Source organism: Aspergillus uvarum, assembly GCF_003184745.1.
Source record: "Aspergillus uvarum CBS 121591 unplaced genomic scaffold BO82scaffold_6, whole genome shotgun sequence".
In the NCBI taxonomy this organism is placed as follows: domain Eukaryota; kingdom Fungi; phylum Ascomycota; class Eurotiomycetes; order Eurotiales; family Aspergillaceae; genus Aspergillus; species Aspergillus uvarum.
Genome location: NW_020291303.1, coordinates 685,540 through 698,771, shown reverse-complemented (window position 1 = coordinate 698,771; position 13,232 = coordinate 685,540). Strand labels below are relative to the sequence as shown.

Genomic DNA, 13,232 nt, shown 5'->3' with positions numbered 1-13,232 from the left:
TTCCTTCTTCCTTCTTCCTTCTCTCTCCCTTTTCCTACGTAGTGCCGAGGAATGGTGCCCTTCTCAGGTGGAGCGCTGGCGACCCATGGTAGTGCCGGGTATATCACGTTTGCAGTGGATAGTCATCGGGGGGGGGGGGGGGGGATGGGTGGGCTGGCTTATAACGCCCACCTGGCATTTTCGGGGAGGAAACAAACCAAGACGACATGGACACCATCACCCAGCTAGAAGGCTGGACCACCGAGATTGCCGCAGCCGGCCAGCAGCTGGCCTCCTACTGCCGTCAGAACGGGGTGGATGGCGGACAGCCGCCACAGCTCGTCGTGCCGGCGGACGCCCCGCGGGCGATCCAGCAGACCCGACGCCTGCTGCTCCGCAACCTGGACCATCTGCGCACGCTCCTCAGCGAGCCGAGCGACCTGGTGGCACGCCTGGCGGGGGCCACGCAGCAGCTGGCCTGCCTGCACTGGCTCGGGGAGTTCCAGGTGCTGGCGTGTCTGCCGCGGACGGGCAGCGTCCCCATCGCGGACCTCGCGCGGTTGGCGAACGTCCCCGAGGCCCAGCTGGCCCGCATCATCCGCTTCACCAGCAGCAGCGCCGGATTCCTCCAGGAGACTCCCCCCGGCCACGTCGCCCACAGCCCGTTGTCGCGCGCGGTGGGCCATCGCGCCTCGCTGCGCGACGCACTGGGGTTCCTGGCCGCGACGGCCGCGCCCGGCGCCCTACACATGTCGTCGTCCGCGACCCCGGACGACCCCGGCGTCGAGGCGCGCCCCTCCCCCTCCTTCTCCTTCTACGCCGCCTGCGACCAGCAGCCCAAGCTGCACCGTCGCTGGTCGGCCTATCTGCAGCACACGGGGGCGGACCCCAGCGACCTCGCTCGCCAGGTGCTCGCCCGCGTGGACTGGTTCAATCTCAACAAAACTTGCGTCGTGGAGGTAAGAATGGCTGGCTACGGCTCGGGCTCTGGCTAGGGCTCTGGCTCTGGCTCCGAACCCTAACTACTGCCCTGGAGACTGACCTGGAGCCCCGGCATAGATCGTAGGGCCGCAGTGCTCCACCCCGACGGCCGTGACGCTCGCCCAGCTGCACCCGGAGCTCCACTTTATCGTCCAGGTCGTGCAGATCCCGACCTCCCATCACCACCACCACCCTGGCAGCGAGGAGAAGATCCGCGTGCCCCCGCGCATGGAGATGCAACTGCAGCGACGCGAACTGGGCACGCCGCAACGCCTCGTCCGCGACACCACCCTCTACGTCCTGAACCTACATCCGCTGCCGCCCGCGGTCTTCGCCGGCGCCGTGCGGGCCGAGTTGCACGCCCACTTGCGGGTCCTGGCCACCAACCGGCGGGCGACGCTGATCGTCGTCGCGGGGCTGCTGCTGCCCGACCCCGGCGGCCCCGCGGTCGATGCCACCGTCGCCGCCACAGTGCGGCTGCACGACCTCACCCTCCTCCAGCTCGCCCACCAAGGGCTGCTGGGCGAGGCGGAGTTGGTGGCCCTGGTGCACAGCGTGGGGGACAGCGCGGGCGGGCGGTTGGTCGTGATGCATCGCCTGCCCCTGCCGCAAGCGGCCACCGTGGCATTGGGGGTGAAATATCAAGAGCCGGGCGGTCTCGGTTAGCCTTCTGTATCTATCTATCTATCTATCTATCTACATCGGCTGGCTGGTCCGTCTGCTGCACGAAGCATCGCAGTTTTCAGCAATTCCAAATCACCCGGACCGGAAGTGGTATCCGTAGGACTTATAGTGCAACTGAAAACCTACCCGCACCACGGTACGGGACGAAAAAGATTAAAAAAAAAAAATGACAGTTCGAGATAGAGGTTGGCTTTGCATTGGCGGGTGGATTGTTCTCTCTGTCTCCACTATGGACAATGATGCAATCAAGGTATGTGACATCAGGCTTATAGTGGAGCACAAGCTTGCGGGAGGGTCTAGACTTCGCCGCGATCGGATGCAACCCAATTCCTCGCAACGCAACGAAGAAGAACACGGACAACGGGGAGGAAAACCACACCAATGTTTGGTCCGGATCACGATTTCGGGCGGCTTGGCCAGCTGGCGTCAACGCGAGTCAGCGAAAGTGGTGATTGCATGCGACTGTTTCATCCCTGGGCCGGGTGACCGTGGGGCGACGCCCAAGTCTTCCCCTCATTGACATTTCTTATCCCTAGGATTAGAAATCATCGAATCATCGTGAAGTGGTTCTGTCATCCTTTTCGAGAGGCTGGGAACGGACTGTCGCTGTCGGGTATTGAATCCGACGAGTGGACGAAGATCTTTCGACGGATTAGGGCTGGCATGACAGTTGTTGACATTCCCACTCGGGGTTGTAACCACGGAAATCATCCTGTCACTGCCCTACATTCTTGGCCTCCTATCCCCCTTGCTGACTCGCTGACTTCGTGCCCGTAAGGATGGTGCCACGCACATACAACAGATGGCAACGTGATCCATGTATGGTTCGAGGTCAATGCAGTCATGCACTCGCCCAATGGACTGTCGGGGAGCTTGAGTCAAGCCCGCGAGTCCTTCCCCGTGCAGGGGAGTATGTATGCTGCTTGCAGGCTCAGATCGCTCGAGTTTCCCCGGCAAGAAGAGAATCATCGGATTGCGTCACCAATGCCTCACACGGTCCACGCTTCCTCAGAAAGATTTGTCTGTACCACACAATATATTCTCATGCAGAATCGCAGGGACGCATGGTTTTCGAAGATGCGACGGGACTGGCGCCAGATGAGCTGACCTCCGTCTGCCCTGGGCAATGCACGCCGTGCCTTCTCCTCCTCCTCCTCCGCCTCCTCCTCCTCCTCCCCAACCTCATCAGAATCGGATGCCACCAGGCTGCGCAAAAATCGAATTTGGATGCGGTCGCCAGCGTCCCCCCGCCGGGCAACTGCTCTCCACAAACTCTGTGACAGCTGTCACGCCTGTGGCCAGTCCAAGGTCCGTTGCTCCAAGGAGAAACCGACCTGCTCCCGCTGTCGCCGCCGCGGGACTGTCTGTGAGTACTTCGCCATCAAACGACCGGGCCGCAAACCGGAGAGTCGCGCTGAGGGGGGCGACAGCGGTGGGCGGCAGCCGCAGCAGCAACAGCTGCAGCTGCAGCTGCCGCTGCCTGCCCTCGACGCGTCGCGCAGCCTCCCGTCTCCCGAACAGTCCTCGACCCCCACGCCCGTCGCCACCACCCCCGTCATCCATGGCTACCCTCCGCCGGATGCCGCGGGCATCGGGCCCAGCCTCTCCCCCCGGGGCCTGTCGTCCGAGCTCTTCGACGGAACACCCACCCTCCATCCGGCCTGCTGGACGTCGTCCACGGATGACTGGACCTTATCCACTGCACTGACCACCTGGTGCCCCGACAATTGGGACGATTTCTTCTCCATCCCAGTGCTCACCGATCCGCCCGACGCTGGTGGTGGTGGCGGCGGGGACGGCTTGGGCGCGATGGCCCCGGACCTCTTCGTGGACGGGAGACCCGCCATGGAGCAGACCTCCGTCGGCGGGATGCAGGAGGATACGATCTACCTCTTTGGCCCGACCGCTGCCGCCGACCCCTGCGCCGGGACTGCCTCCCTTCCTCGCGCTCCGATCCCGAGGGGCGGTGGGGCGACGCCCGCGGAGGAGCATCCCCGTGGCGCGGCCACCTGCCAGTGCCTGCTCGACGCCCTCGAGCTCCTGAAGCGCTTCGTGGCCGAGGAAGCCGCCGCTGCGCATGGCGGGATGGACCTCGACGCCACGGTGACGGGGAACAGTCACGCGACCACCGTGATGACCGAGATCCTGCACTGCCCATGCTCGCAGCGCGACGGCTACCTTCTCATCCTGCTGGCTCTCGTCGTTTGGAAGGTCCTGGACCGGTATGCCGCGGTAGCACTGCCCCAGAGCCGCAGGAGCAGCAGCAGCAGCAGCAGCAGCAGGAGCAGCAGTAGCAACAGCAGTAGCCACAGCAGTAGCCACAGCGAAGAGACTCCGCCGCCGCTGCTCGCCGGGCAGCGGGTCCTGGGAGAATTGCATGGGATCCAGCGCGTAATGAACCAGCTCCGCCCGCGGCTCTCGACGTACCAGGGTGGCGGCCAGGCGAGCGCAGGTCTGTGGCCGCATCTTCTGCCGACGGGGCCGGATGCCTTACCACCACCACCATCACCACCACCACCACCCCCCGTGGCAGGCTCGTTGGAGCCGGAGCTGCACCGGCGCCTCAGTCATCTCTCCGCGGAAATCATCCAGTTCTTACGTCAGGCCGACTAACCACCACCGAATCCACTTGTTACGAACTGCAAGAAACCCAAAGAATCGAAAGAACTGAAAGAAATGAGTCATAGATGTAAATAGAGCTGCGAGGATCCAGAATTAAACATGAAATCTTCTTCCATCACTACACGATCTCTCTAAGCATCCGGATAAAGACCCTCCATGCCCTTCTTCACCCCGGGCCGGGCCATCAACCGGCCCAACCACTCCTTGACCAGCGGATAATCCTCGACCGTATAGCCATCCTCGGGCTTGATCACCATCGCCACAATCACCTGCCACGAGACCCAGGCCAAGTCGGCGAACGAGCACCGGCCGCCCACGAGCCACGGGCCATCCCCGCCGGCGGCAGGCTGCTTCTCCTTCTCCCGCTGCAGCTGGCCCTCCACCACCGCGGTCACGCGATTGATCTCCTGGACGTACCGCTGCAGCGCGCTCGGCAGCCGCTCGGGATGGAACTTCTTGAACCACGCGGCCTGTCCGTAGTACGGCCCTTGGCCCGAGGCCTGGAAGAAGAGCCACTGCGTGGCGTGCGCCGCCTCGGGCGTGCCGGGCGCGAAGCTAAGCCGGTGGCCGGGGTCGTACCGGGCGATGAGGTACTCGACGATCGCGCCGGATTCCCAGACAATCAGGTCGTCGTTGTTCGGGTCCTGGATCGTCGGCAGCCGGCCGTTCGGGTTGATGGCCACGTAGGCCGGGTCTTTGACTTGCGTCAGGGGCAGCGCGATGATCTCGTGCGGCAGGCCGAGTTCCGCCAGGAGGATGGCCACCCGCGGCGGGTTGGGCCCGCCTTTGCCCCAGACCTTGATGGGGGCCAGGCTTGCGCTTGCGCTTGCGGCGGCGGTTGACGGGGCCATTGTGTTTGGTGTGGGGTGGGTGGGTTTCTCGTTGGGTATGGGGATGTGAGTGTGCGTGTGAGTGTTAAGTGAGAGGACAGGCGGGGATGGCTGTGGTGTTAGTGATGATGGGGGTGAGGGGTGAGGGGGAGGGTTATCAAATTTTATATATCCTTGATGCTCTGAACAGTGAGCCCGGATGTGGATGGAAACTCTACGAGATCGTAATGGGGGAGGGTCCAAGTCGGGCGCATCGGCGACTAAAGCACCGAAGGCCGATCAAGGAAGCAAGAAGTAAGGGTGAATGGGAAAGCAAGGAGGACCGGTCATGTTGGTACGGTACGGTACATAGAGAGCTCTTGACTGGCAAAGAATGACAGCGCATGGCGTGATGGCAGCCGCCATCAGGAATGTATTTGTATTATGCATGCATGCATGCATGCATACCAGGCAATCCAATGAACCCAATGAACATGCCCTAAATGACCGAAACGAACTAAACCGGTCCCGTGGCCGGAAGATAGGGATGGAGGAACGGCAAGTAATGGCGCACGAGCCCCATGGAGATGCACAGGGGGGCACCGCGGGGGAAGCGCGCGGGCCCCCCCCCCTCGGCGGCGTAGGCGACCCCTACATTGCGCATGTCATAGCGGCCGTCCGGGTCATCCGCCGCCTCAATCATCGCCGCAGCGAGGTCCAGGTACCCCAGCGGGCTTTGTTCCTCGGTCAGGCTCAGCCGGTGGCCGCGCCGCACCCCGTCCACCGACAGCCCACCCGGTTTGATGAAGATGGTGATCACCCCCCAGTCCTGCTGCGCCCGCAGCAGCGTCTCCACGCGCCGCAGGTCCTCGTAGACGTGCGAGGCCGACCGCAGCAGGATCCAGCGCACCCAGGGCGGCGTGTTTTGGCTGAGCTGGTCGTCCAGCGTCGCCGACGAGAGGAGCACTAGTTTGGGGAGGGCCTCCTGCTCCGTGTGCAGGATGCGCAGGGCCTGGAGGACGGTGGTGGCCACCTCCATCCCCATGCGGCACTGGGGCACGTTGTCGTTGGTCGACACCGTCAGGAAGACGGCCTGGCACCCGCGGATGCACGCCGTCATGAGTGCAACGTCATGGATGCTACCCTCGAAGATGGTGACGCGCGGGTTGGGGACAAGTTCGGGCAGCTGCCGCTGCAGCTTGGGCTTGTTGCGACAGTAGGCGTGCACCTGGTTGGTGCTGCGGGTGGCGAGTAGGGTTTGGATCAACGCCGTGCCGCAGTTCCCAGTCGCGCCGAGCACCGCGTAGGCCATTTCTCCGAGAGAAATTCGTGGAGCGAATTGAGTCGAGAGATTTTCTGTAGGGTGCGAATGGCCGGACCACGAGGAGCGGACGTGCCCCCCCGCCGTCTGGCCTATAAGAGATCCGGTCTGATGAGGAATTTCCACCCAACCGGTGACGCCGCGGACGCACCGCCCAGAGGAGGGTCTGGAATGGCTGCTATCCCCCTCGGGTCGGGGCTTTTCTTGCTCCCGCGCTCATTTCCATGGGAATCATATCGCCCGAATGTAACGTCTCGGATCTCGGGCCAACCCAGGGCTCGTGGGTCTGAGCTTGTCCCCGACATGCGACTGGAAATGCGGTCATCTTTGGCAGCGCACGTTCTCGGCATGCAGGCTCAACAAGATATCATGTGGCCTGGTAAACCCCTCAGTAGGAATCGTGGGATCAACTCACCTCGGAAGGGTTTCACAGAGAGGTCAGAATCTCCGACGTTACCCCCCCCTCCCAAACCATGCTGGACCCAGTTTTCCAAGGGAAGAGCTTCGCCGCTCAGTATACGTCCGGTGCGAAAATCAGTGAACTGTATGCCCAGACACTGATCGACGAGTCCGGCATTGCCGAATTCCACCATAGGCCACTATTCGTGCTGGACCATGCGTGTGGGACCGGATCCGTCGCCAGCGTCCTCTCTCGGACGCTGAATGAGCAGAATCGCACGAGCTGGCAGTTGACCTGTGGTGATCTGGCCGAGGGGATGGTCGAATACACCCAGCACCGCATGAAGACCGAGGGATGGCACAATGCGGAGGCCAAGATTCTGAACGCCCAGGAGACGGGCCTTCCGAGTGCTCACTACACTCACGTCTTCACAGCATTCGGTACGCGTTTCCATCACCCGTACGAGGTAAGGGAGAGCTGAGTTCGGCATTCCCGAGACTGACGGTTGTTTGTCCTGCACCATTCAGCGTTCAACATGTTCCCGGACCCCGAGGGCGCCCTGAAGGGTAAGCGAGTGGCCCCATGAAGCCGGACGCAAGCTCGTCGGCGGTGTAGAACCCACCTGATACCTTGTTGCTTTAGAATGCTACCGAGTCCTGCAACCAGGCGGAACGCTGGCTACCTCAACGTGGAAGCATGGTACGTAGTCGTCCGAATGCAGAGCCAGAGGAAGGAGGGGGGGGGGAGGAGAGAAACAGGCACCCAGATTAATGATCACAGCCAACTGGTGCACAATCGTGACGCCGGTGGTCAAAAAATTGCAGGCCGATCTTCCCTATCCCACCATGAATGAGATCAACGCGATGCTGAATCAGGGGTGGGACTCCGAGTCCCGTGTCCGGGCGTATTTTAAACAGGCCGGGTTCAAAGATGTCGACATTTCGACTGTGGCGAAGAAATGTACTCTACCGGTACAAGAGTTCAGCGAGGCTTGCAAGATTCTGTTGCCCTACATCCTCAGCAGGTTCTGGACGCAGTGGCAGCGCGACCACTATGCGGCGCAAGTGCCCGAGACACTGCTACAATATCTGACAGAGGAGTATGGCAAGGATGGGCTTGTGCCGATGAAGGGTGTCGCCATCGTCGCCGTGGGCCGCAAAGCTTGAGTGTAATTCCACATGATTAGTTAGGGTTGGGTGATCTTCATCCGTAATTCTACGTAACTCGACAACGATCGACTACTTTTCAGTTTCGGGATGAGAAGACAACGAGTCTGAATCAATTGATGCGATTTGTGCCAAATCTATCAACCGCTCCCACCCATCATCGATCTGTACCATGCAGTCCCTAGAGTAGTGCCGGTACGGCCGCCCAATTCTGGTCAAACCCCACGCCCCAAATCCATTTCTCCTCGATCGGATGAGCCGCACTCGAATCATAGGCCAGCTGGGCGATGCGGAGCCACAAGGGCCCGGTGATGGGGCAGAACTCGGCCTGGTGCCCCTGCTCCCACGGTCTGACGATCTGTTCTCCAACCCTCAGTGCTCGGACCACTTTGGCCAAGTGGCCGTCATCGTGCACCTGCAGCGTCGCCTGGTACAGGCGCTCCCAGTCCCAGTCCTCGTGGCGGGGCTTGTAGGCCACGACGTCTGGCAGCCGGAGCTCGACCGCCCCGGTGGCCGCGTACCACACCAGGTCCACGCGGGTCTTCCACTCCAGCAGGCGCGCTTTCTCGCGGTCTCGGATCCAGGGCTGCTGGAGCAGGACCATCAGCCCCAGCGCAGCGGTCACCGTGTGCAGGTGGAAGAAGTCGACCTTGCGGGCCTTGCCGGGCCGCTGGGCCGCCCCAGCCAGGTAAGCCGCGCAGCTATACATCTCGGCCGCGCGGCGGTGCCACTGCTCGACGGGGACGCGAAAGGCCGCGGCGATGGCGGTGATCTCCTCCCCGGCCACGCCCAGGATGCCGTCGCGCACGCGGGCCGGACCATCCTCATACCCATGGGCGGCCTTCTGCAGGGCCGCATTGTCGCGTACCGCATCGAACAGCTCCATCAAGGGCCGGGGGGACCCTCCTGCTCCGGCGGTGGTGGTTCGGGCTCGTGCCTCGGAGCGGACCAGGAACGGCTCAATGCCCATCGAATCATGGCAGGCAGCCTGGGCGAGGCCCTCGGCCACGATGCCCGGCTGCTCGAACTCGACGCCCAACGCCAGGTGGATCAGCGGGTGGTACAACCCTTCGAACAGATTCGCGAACATGGTCTCCGCGACGGACGTGCCGCCGAAGCAGTACTGGCGGATAACGGTGGGGGCTCCCTTGGCCTCGATCTCGCGGGAGAAGAAGTGCAGGAAGTTCGGGTACTGATCCAGACGCCCCATCCACACGCGCAAGGGGTCGTCGGGGCTGCTGCTGTTGCTGTTGCTGCTCATGCGGGCCACGGCCTCCTCATCGAGCGGGGGCATGGGCACTTGGATATCCACCCCGTCGTTGAACGCCCGTTGCAGATCGCGCGGCCCGCCGCCGAGCGCCAGGATGTTCAGCACGGAGTGAGCTACGTGGTTGTGACCGGCCACGGGCCGCCAAAAGATATGGTGATCATTGTGGTTCTTCTGCAGTAGTCGGCTCGCCGTCTCCAGGGATTTGTCCGTTGGGGCACGGGCACGGGCGCAGGCCACGTCTGCTGGGGGTTGCAGCCGGATCTGGGTCGCCGTAGCCATGTCACTTTTCACTTGTAAAGTAGGGACGATAGTGGGTGGTGGCGAGCCGAGGCCTGGAAAGGCACGGATTTTAGGGTCCAACAGGGTCTTTAAAGGACCCTCTCTCAGGGCCCCCCCCCCCCAAAAAATCGGCCCCAGTCGGCCCCAGTCGGCCCAATGTCATGTCACTGTTGCGTCACCCCCGAGAGGGACTACAAAAGAGGATGTCTCGGCGTAATCAGGGGTGACAATGTTGATTCGTCCTCTTTGCTGGTCTTCCACCCCTACAACGCCCGTTAGACTCCCGAGTCATCGGTCAGTGGCCAAGCTAGGCGGCTGTATGGCAACTATTTATACGCAGTGGGTTTGGTTCCTATGATCAACGCAAGTCCTATGCTCCTGCATGACTATAGTCATCTAAATAAGCAATTAAACAGTGGAATATTTCTGCATATGAATCCAGACTATGGGGTTTGAATTTTCTTTTCTGAGAACTTGCATGTCCTCTCTATCTTAGGAAGCAATCTATAGATCTATACAAATATCGAAAAAAAAAAAAGATGGACAATAGAAGTACAGCTACAAAGACACAGATCTGTATGGACAAACAGATATGTCAGAAACTCTCTTGATTCTCTAACTTGCTTCTCAATTTAGTTTCCTCTTCCTCTTATTCTCACGATATCTGAACCAAAGCCTCTGGTGCATAGAGACCAAAAAATGGACTGTGGAGTCTAGCAGAGAGGATTGTATTTTTGAGTATCAGGCTTCAATCAATTAAACCCCCGAATCCTCTATGGTGTTGTTGTCAGGGACGTTCACGGTTTCGTATTGCTTCGACCAGGCGCGGCATCGATCCTGAAGCCCCTCCAGCGCCCCAGCATCCTCCAAGAGTGGCTTGACCTTGCTGGGCTGCTCCAGAAACTGCAGACCGAGCCCACTACTCACGTGAAAGGCGATGTGGCAATGGAACAGCCATGCCCCCGGATTGTCGATCCGGAAGGCGATCCAGGCATAACCGCCGATGTCGACGTTGACGACGTCGCGGCGGGGGGGATTCTCCAGGTTCGGGACAATGCTCGGGTCGAACTCGCCCGAGCCCTGGGCCAGAATGGCAAAGTCATGGCCGTGCAGATGCATGGGGTGCATGACAGGGGTCAGGTTCCGCGGATATTGGATATCCTCCCAGGTATAATTGTTGGTGATGACGAAGTGGACCCAGTCGCCGGTGTTGTAATCCAGGACGATGGGCACCGTCTCCGGGGGGAAGCTGGCGTTCGGCTCCAGGGCGAGCTTCTGGAGGCTTGGGTCTGACCAATTGATGAACAAGGGGACGTCCCCCAGCGCCCATTTATGGAGGCCGCCGTCGAAATCCTGTGGGTTGGGCCAGCCCTGCTGTCCGGTGCGCAGATAGTCGCTCATCTCCAGGCGGTTGACCGCGTGCCCGACGGACTGGCGCACGACTGGCACGAGGTGGCTCGGATCGGGGTCGCTGCATCCCAGATCCCGATATTGTTTGGTGGGCGGGGTCCAGGGCTCCTGGCGGTCCTCGGCGTCGTAGCGAACAATCCCCACGGTCGTGGGCAGCAGGTCGACCTCGGCGCAGTACTGGGCGTAGATCCGGAAATTGGAGCCATGCGTGAAGTTCGCGTTCGCTTCCACCACGACCTCGTACCGTTGGCCCAGCGACAAGTTCACCACGTCCGTGACATAGGGTTCGATGGGGACGAAGTCCATCGCGATGATCGTCAGGTTGTGCCCATCAATCCAGAAGGAGTATTCCAGCAGATTCCCCGTGTTGATCAGCGTGAACTTGTACTTCACTCCCCGCGTAAACGTCACCTCGAAGGGGGCTCCTCCGGTGCCGGTGCAGCGCGTGTCGTTGCGGGGATTGCAGTCGAATGTGCCCCGTCCATTCAAGAGGGTAGTGTCTGGAATCGCGCCACGAGACGAATTATGCGCCTCTCCGACCCAGAGTAAGGAGAACACGTCGTCGTGGTACCAGTCATGGAGGATCCATGGCCCCAGGTCCTCATCCCAGTTGAGGCTCGATGGTCCGTGAATGATCAGCGGCCCTGTAGGATCCCTCGAATTCAGCCATTGCCCCCTTGTTCGGTTTGCGGGAGCGGGCCCGGGCACACTTACCGAAGAGTCCATTGCTGTCTGATGCCCCCGCTTTAGTCTTATGTTCCTCTCCGATGGACGGGTGGATGAGACTCACACTGCAGACTGAAGTGTCCATGATACCAGGAGGTTCCGTACTGCGTGATTCGGAACTCGTAGACCTGCGTTTCGCCTGGCTGGAACCGGACCAAGTCAGACACTCTCTTCGTATTCGCTCCCTGTGCTTGGCCTGTACTGTACCTTGCTAGGACATTGCGTGACCCCGGGGACACCGTCCTGAAAATTAGTGCCGAGTTGCCGGATTCCATGCCAGTGAATCCCGGTCCCGTTGTGGTCCAGGGTGAAGTTGTTGTGCACACGGACGCCTATCACGCTTAGGGTTATGCCTCCTTCCATGAGACCCGGAGTGGCGTGCAAGACTTACGAAGCGTGTCTCCCCAATCTGCTTCGATCGCAGGGCCGGGAAACTGCCCATTCACCACCATTCCCAGTTTTTCGTATCCATCGGGCGCAATGACTTGTTGGCTGAGAGTGAGGTTGTACTGGATGGATCAGTGCCGCCATCGACGGATGAAAGACAAGAAAGCCACTGACCTCAACCAGCTTTCCCGGTGGGACCTGTGTGGTATCGGTGTAGTCGGTCAGAATGTCAAATCCATCTTTCCAGCAATTCCGACTGGTGGGACTATTGCGACAATCTCTCGGCTGCGGCGCTCTGGCTGCTACGCCGAACTGCGCACAGCCACTATACACGAGCCACCGAACCCAAAGCATACTTCAGCGACCGTCCTGGGAGCCTCACAATGAATGGGAACTGAGCTTTTCCCCGTAGACCTCTACTTAAGACGCTTATAACCATGACCGGAGTCATCGGCATCGTGACAACGGCTACAAACTCTCTCGGGGGGATGGGGACGACCCTCGGATCATTTAGCTCGGAGGTTTGCAACCCAGACATTGGTTGGAGTATCTATCTATGCAATCATCAATCTCTATGCCCATCCACTCCACGAACTCAAGCCTCCATTCCGTCGACCGCCACTCCCTGTCGGACAAATTCGTCAATCCACCCGATTGTCATCCTGAAATGCCATACATCATGAGTCATAATCCCCGCGTCCTCTCGCCCGGAGGAGAGATATGGATAGGCGTAGCGTATGACCTACATGCTTCTCTTGGTATCCGCAAAATTCTCGTGATCGTGGAACAGATGCTCCCGATACCACGGGTCCTGCTTCATGCGCTTGTAGTCCTCCAGGCTTTCGAACACCACCTGGCTGAAGCAGTCAAAGTCCGTGACATTGGTCATCTGCGAGTCAAACAGCTCGGCCATGAGCGCGCGGGTGGCCGTGCTGTTATGAATCTGTCGGTGTCAATTCCCCGTGGCACACCACACACACACACACACACACACGGTTGTAGAAGGGGGGGGGGGTAGAAAGAATGTACCATTGTCCAACGCTTGACTCCATATTTGACCATCAGATCTTTGGTCATCGGGGCGGAGACCGTTGTCATGTAGCGGCGGTACTCCTCTTCACTCATCCCCGGCTTGCGGTAGCCGCAGATGGTCAGACAGAGATACGGCCCGGGCTTCTTCGCGGGTGCTGCCATCGCC

The 13,232-nt window shown here is 60.5% G+C and overlaps 8 protein-coding genes across 8 annotated transcripts; 3 read left to right on the top strand and 5 right to left on the bottom strand.

Moving 5' to 3' along the window:
* Positions 1-206: 206 nt before the first annotated feature.
* Positions 207-1,626, top strand: tpcD (trypacidin cluster transcriptional coactivator tpcD; the record flags this gene model as incomplete). Its single annotated transcript, XM_025636822.1, has 2 exons — positions 207-938; positions 1,039-1,626. The coding sequence occupies 2 exons, from the start codon at positions 207-209 to the stop codon at positions 1,624-1,626; spliced, it is 1,320 nt and encodes a 439-aa protein (XP_025495933.1).
* Positions 1,627-2,487: 861 nt separating this feature from the next.
* tpcE (Zn(II)2Cys6 domain-containing transcription factor tpcE) lies at positions 2,488-4,257 on the top strand (the record flags this gene model as incomplete). The annotated part of the gene is made up of 3 exons (XM_025639038.1): positions 2,488-2,554; positions 2,695-2,885; positions 2,947-4,257. 3 exons carry the CDS (start codon positions 2,488-2,490, stop codon positions 4,255-4,257), a joined length of 1,569 nt encoding a protein of 522 aa, XP_025495932.1.
* Positions 4,258-4,327: 70 nt separating this feature from the next.
* On the bottom strand, positions 4,328-5,497 carry tpcF (glutathione S-transferase tpcF). Its single transcript, XM_025630303.1, has one exon. The coding sequence runs from the start codon at positions 5,115-5,117 to the stop codon at positions 4,398-4,400; it is 720 nt and encodes a 239-aa protein (XP_025495931.1). The 5' UTR covers positions 5,118-5,497; the 3' UTR covers positions 4,328-4,397.
* A 1-nt stretch (position 5,498) lies between these two features.
* tpcG (oxidoreductase tpcG) lies at positions 5,499-6,769 on the bottom strand. The gene has a single exon (XM_025630304.1). It carries the CDS (start codon positions 6,385-6,387, stop codon positions 5,593-5,595), a length of 795 nt encoding a protein of 264 aa, XP_025495930.1. The 5' UTR covers positions 6,388-6,769; the 3' UTR covers positions 5,499-5,592.
* On the top strand, positions 6,741-8,097 carry tpcH (methyltransferase tpcH). Its single transcript, XM_025634317.1, has 4 exons — positions 6,741-7,236; positions 7,324-7,362; positions 7,439-7,495; positions 7,577-8,097. The coding sequence occupies exons 1-4, from the start codon at positions 6,870-6,872 to the stop codon at positions 7,960-7,962; spliced, it is 849 nt and encodes a 282-aa protein (XP_025495929.1). The 5' UTR covers positions 6,741-6,869; the 3' UTR covers positions 7,963-8,097.
* On the bottom strand, positions 8,058-9,557 carry tpcI (questin oxygenase tpcI). Its single transcript, XM_025634316.1, has one exon. The coding sequence runs from the start codon at positions 9,509-9,511 to the stop codon at positions 8,144-8,146; it is 1,368 nt and encodes a 455-aa protein (XP_025495928.1). The 5' UTR covers positions 9,512-9,557; the 3' UTR covers positions 8,058-8,143.
* Positions 9,558-10,052: 495 nt separating this feature from the next.
* tpcJ (oxidoreductase tpcJ) lies at positions 10,053-12,422 on the bottom strand. Its single transcript, XM_025634315.1, has 6 exons — positions 12,209-12,422; positions 12,039-12,156; positions 11,855-11,979; positions 11,712-11,790; positions 11,636-11,653; positions 10,053-11,565 (listed from the first exon to the last, which is right to left on the bottom strand). Exons 1-6 carry the CDS (start codon positions 12,386-12,388, stop codon positions 10,268-10,270), a joined length of 1,818 nt encoding a protein of 605 aa, XP_025495927.1. The 5' UTR covers positions 12,389-12,422; the 3' UTR covers positions 10,053-10,267.
* Positions 12,423-12,573: 151 nt separating this feature from the next.
* Positions 12,574-13,228, bottom strand: tpcK (decarboxylase tpcK; the record flags this gene model as incomplete). Its single annotated transcript, XM_025632970.1, has 3 exons — positions 12,574-12,696; positions 12,781-12,977; positions 13,064-13,228. The coding sequence occupies 3 exons, from the start codon at positions 13,226-13,228 to the stop codon at positions 12,630-12,632; spliced, it is 429 nt and encodes a 142-aa protein (XP_025495926.1). The 3' UTR covers positions 12,574-12,629.
* Positions 13,229-13,232: the final 4 nt, after the last annotated feature.

Excerpts from the sequence above, each read along its gene's own strand:
- tpcG (XM_025630304.1), bottom strand. The coding sequence starts at position 6,387 with ATGGCCTACGCGGTGCTCGGCGCGACTGGGAACTGCGGCACGGCGTTG.
- tpcF (XM_025630303.1), bottom strand. The coding sequence starts at position 5,117 with ATGGCCCCGTCAACCGCCGCCGCAAGCGCAAGCGCAAGCCTGGCCCCC.
- tpcJ (XM_025634315.1), bottom strand. The coding sequence starts at position 12,388 with ATGCTTTGGGTTCGGTGGCTCGTGTATAGTGGCTGTGCGCAGTTCGGC. Across the intron at positions 11,980-12,038 it reads AGATTGGGGAGACACGCTTC|GCGTCCGTGTGCACAACAAC; the intron begins GTAAGTCTTGCA and ends TAAGCGTGATAG. Across the intron at positions 11,791-11,854 it reads TCACGCAATGTCCTAGCAAG|CCAGGCGAAACGCAGGTCTA; the intron begins GTACAGTACAGG and ends GTCCGGTTCCAG.
- tpcH (XM_025634317.1), top strand. The coding sequence starts at position 6,870 with ATGCTGGACCCAGTTTTCCAAGGGAAGAGCTTCGCCGCTCAGTATACG. Across the intron at positions 7,363-7,438 it reads CCCCGAGGGCGCCCTGAAGG|AATGCTACCGAGTCCTGCAA; the intron begins GTAAGCGAGTGG and ends TTGTTGCTTTAG. Across the intron at positions 7,496-7,576 it reads TACCTCAACGTGGAAGCATG|CCAACTGGTGCACAATCGTG; the intron begins GTACGTAGTCGT and ends TAATGATCACAG.
- tpcI (XM_025634316.1), bottom strand. The coding sequence starts at position 9,511 with ATGGCTACGGCGACCCAGATCCGGCTGCAACCCCCAGCAGACGTGGCC.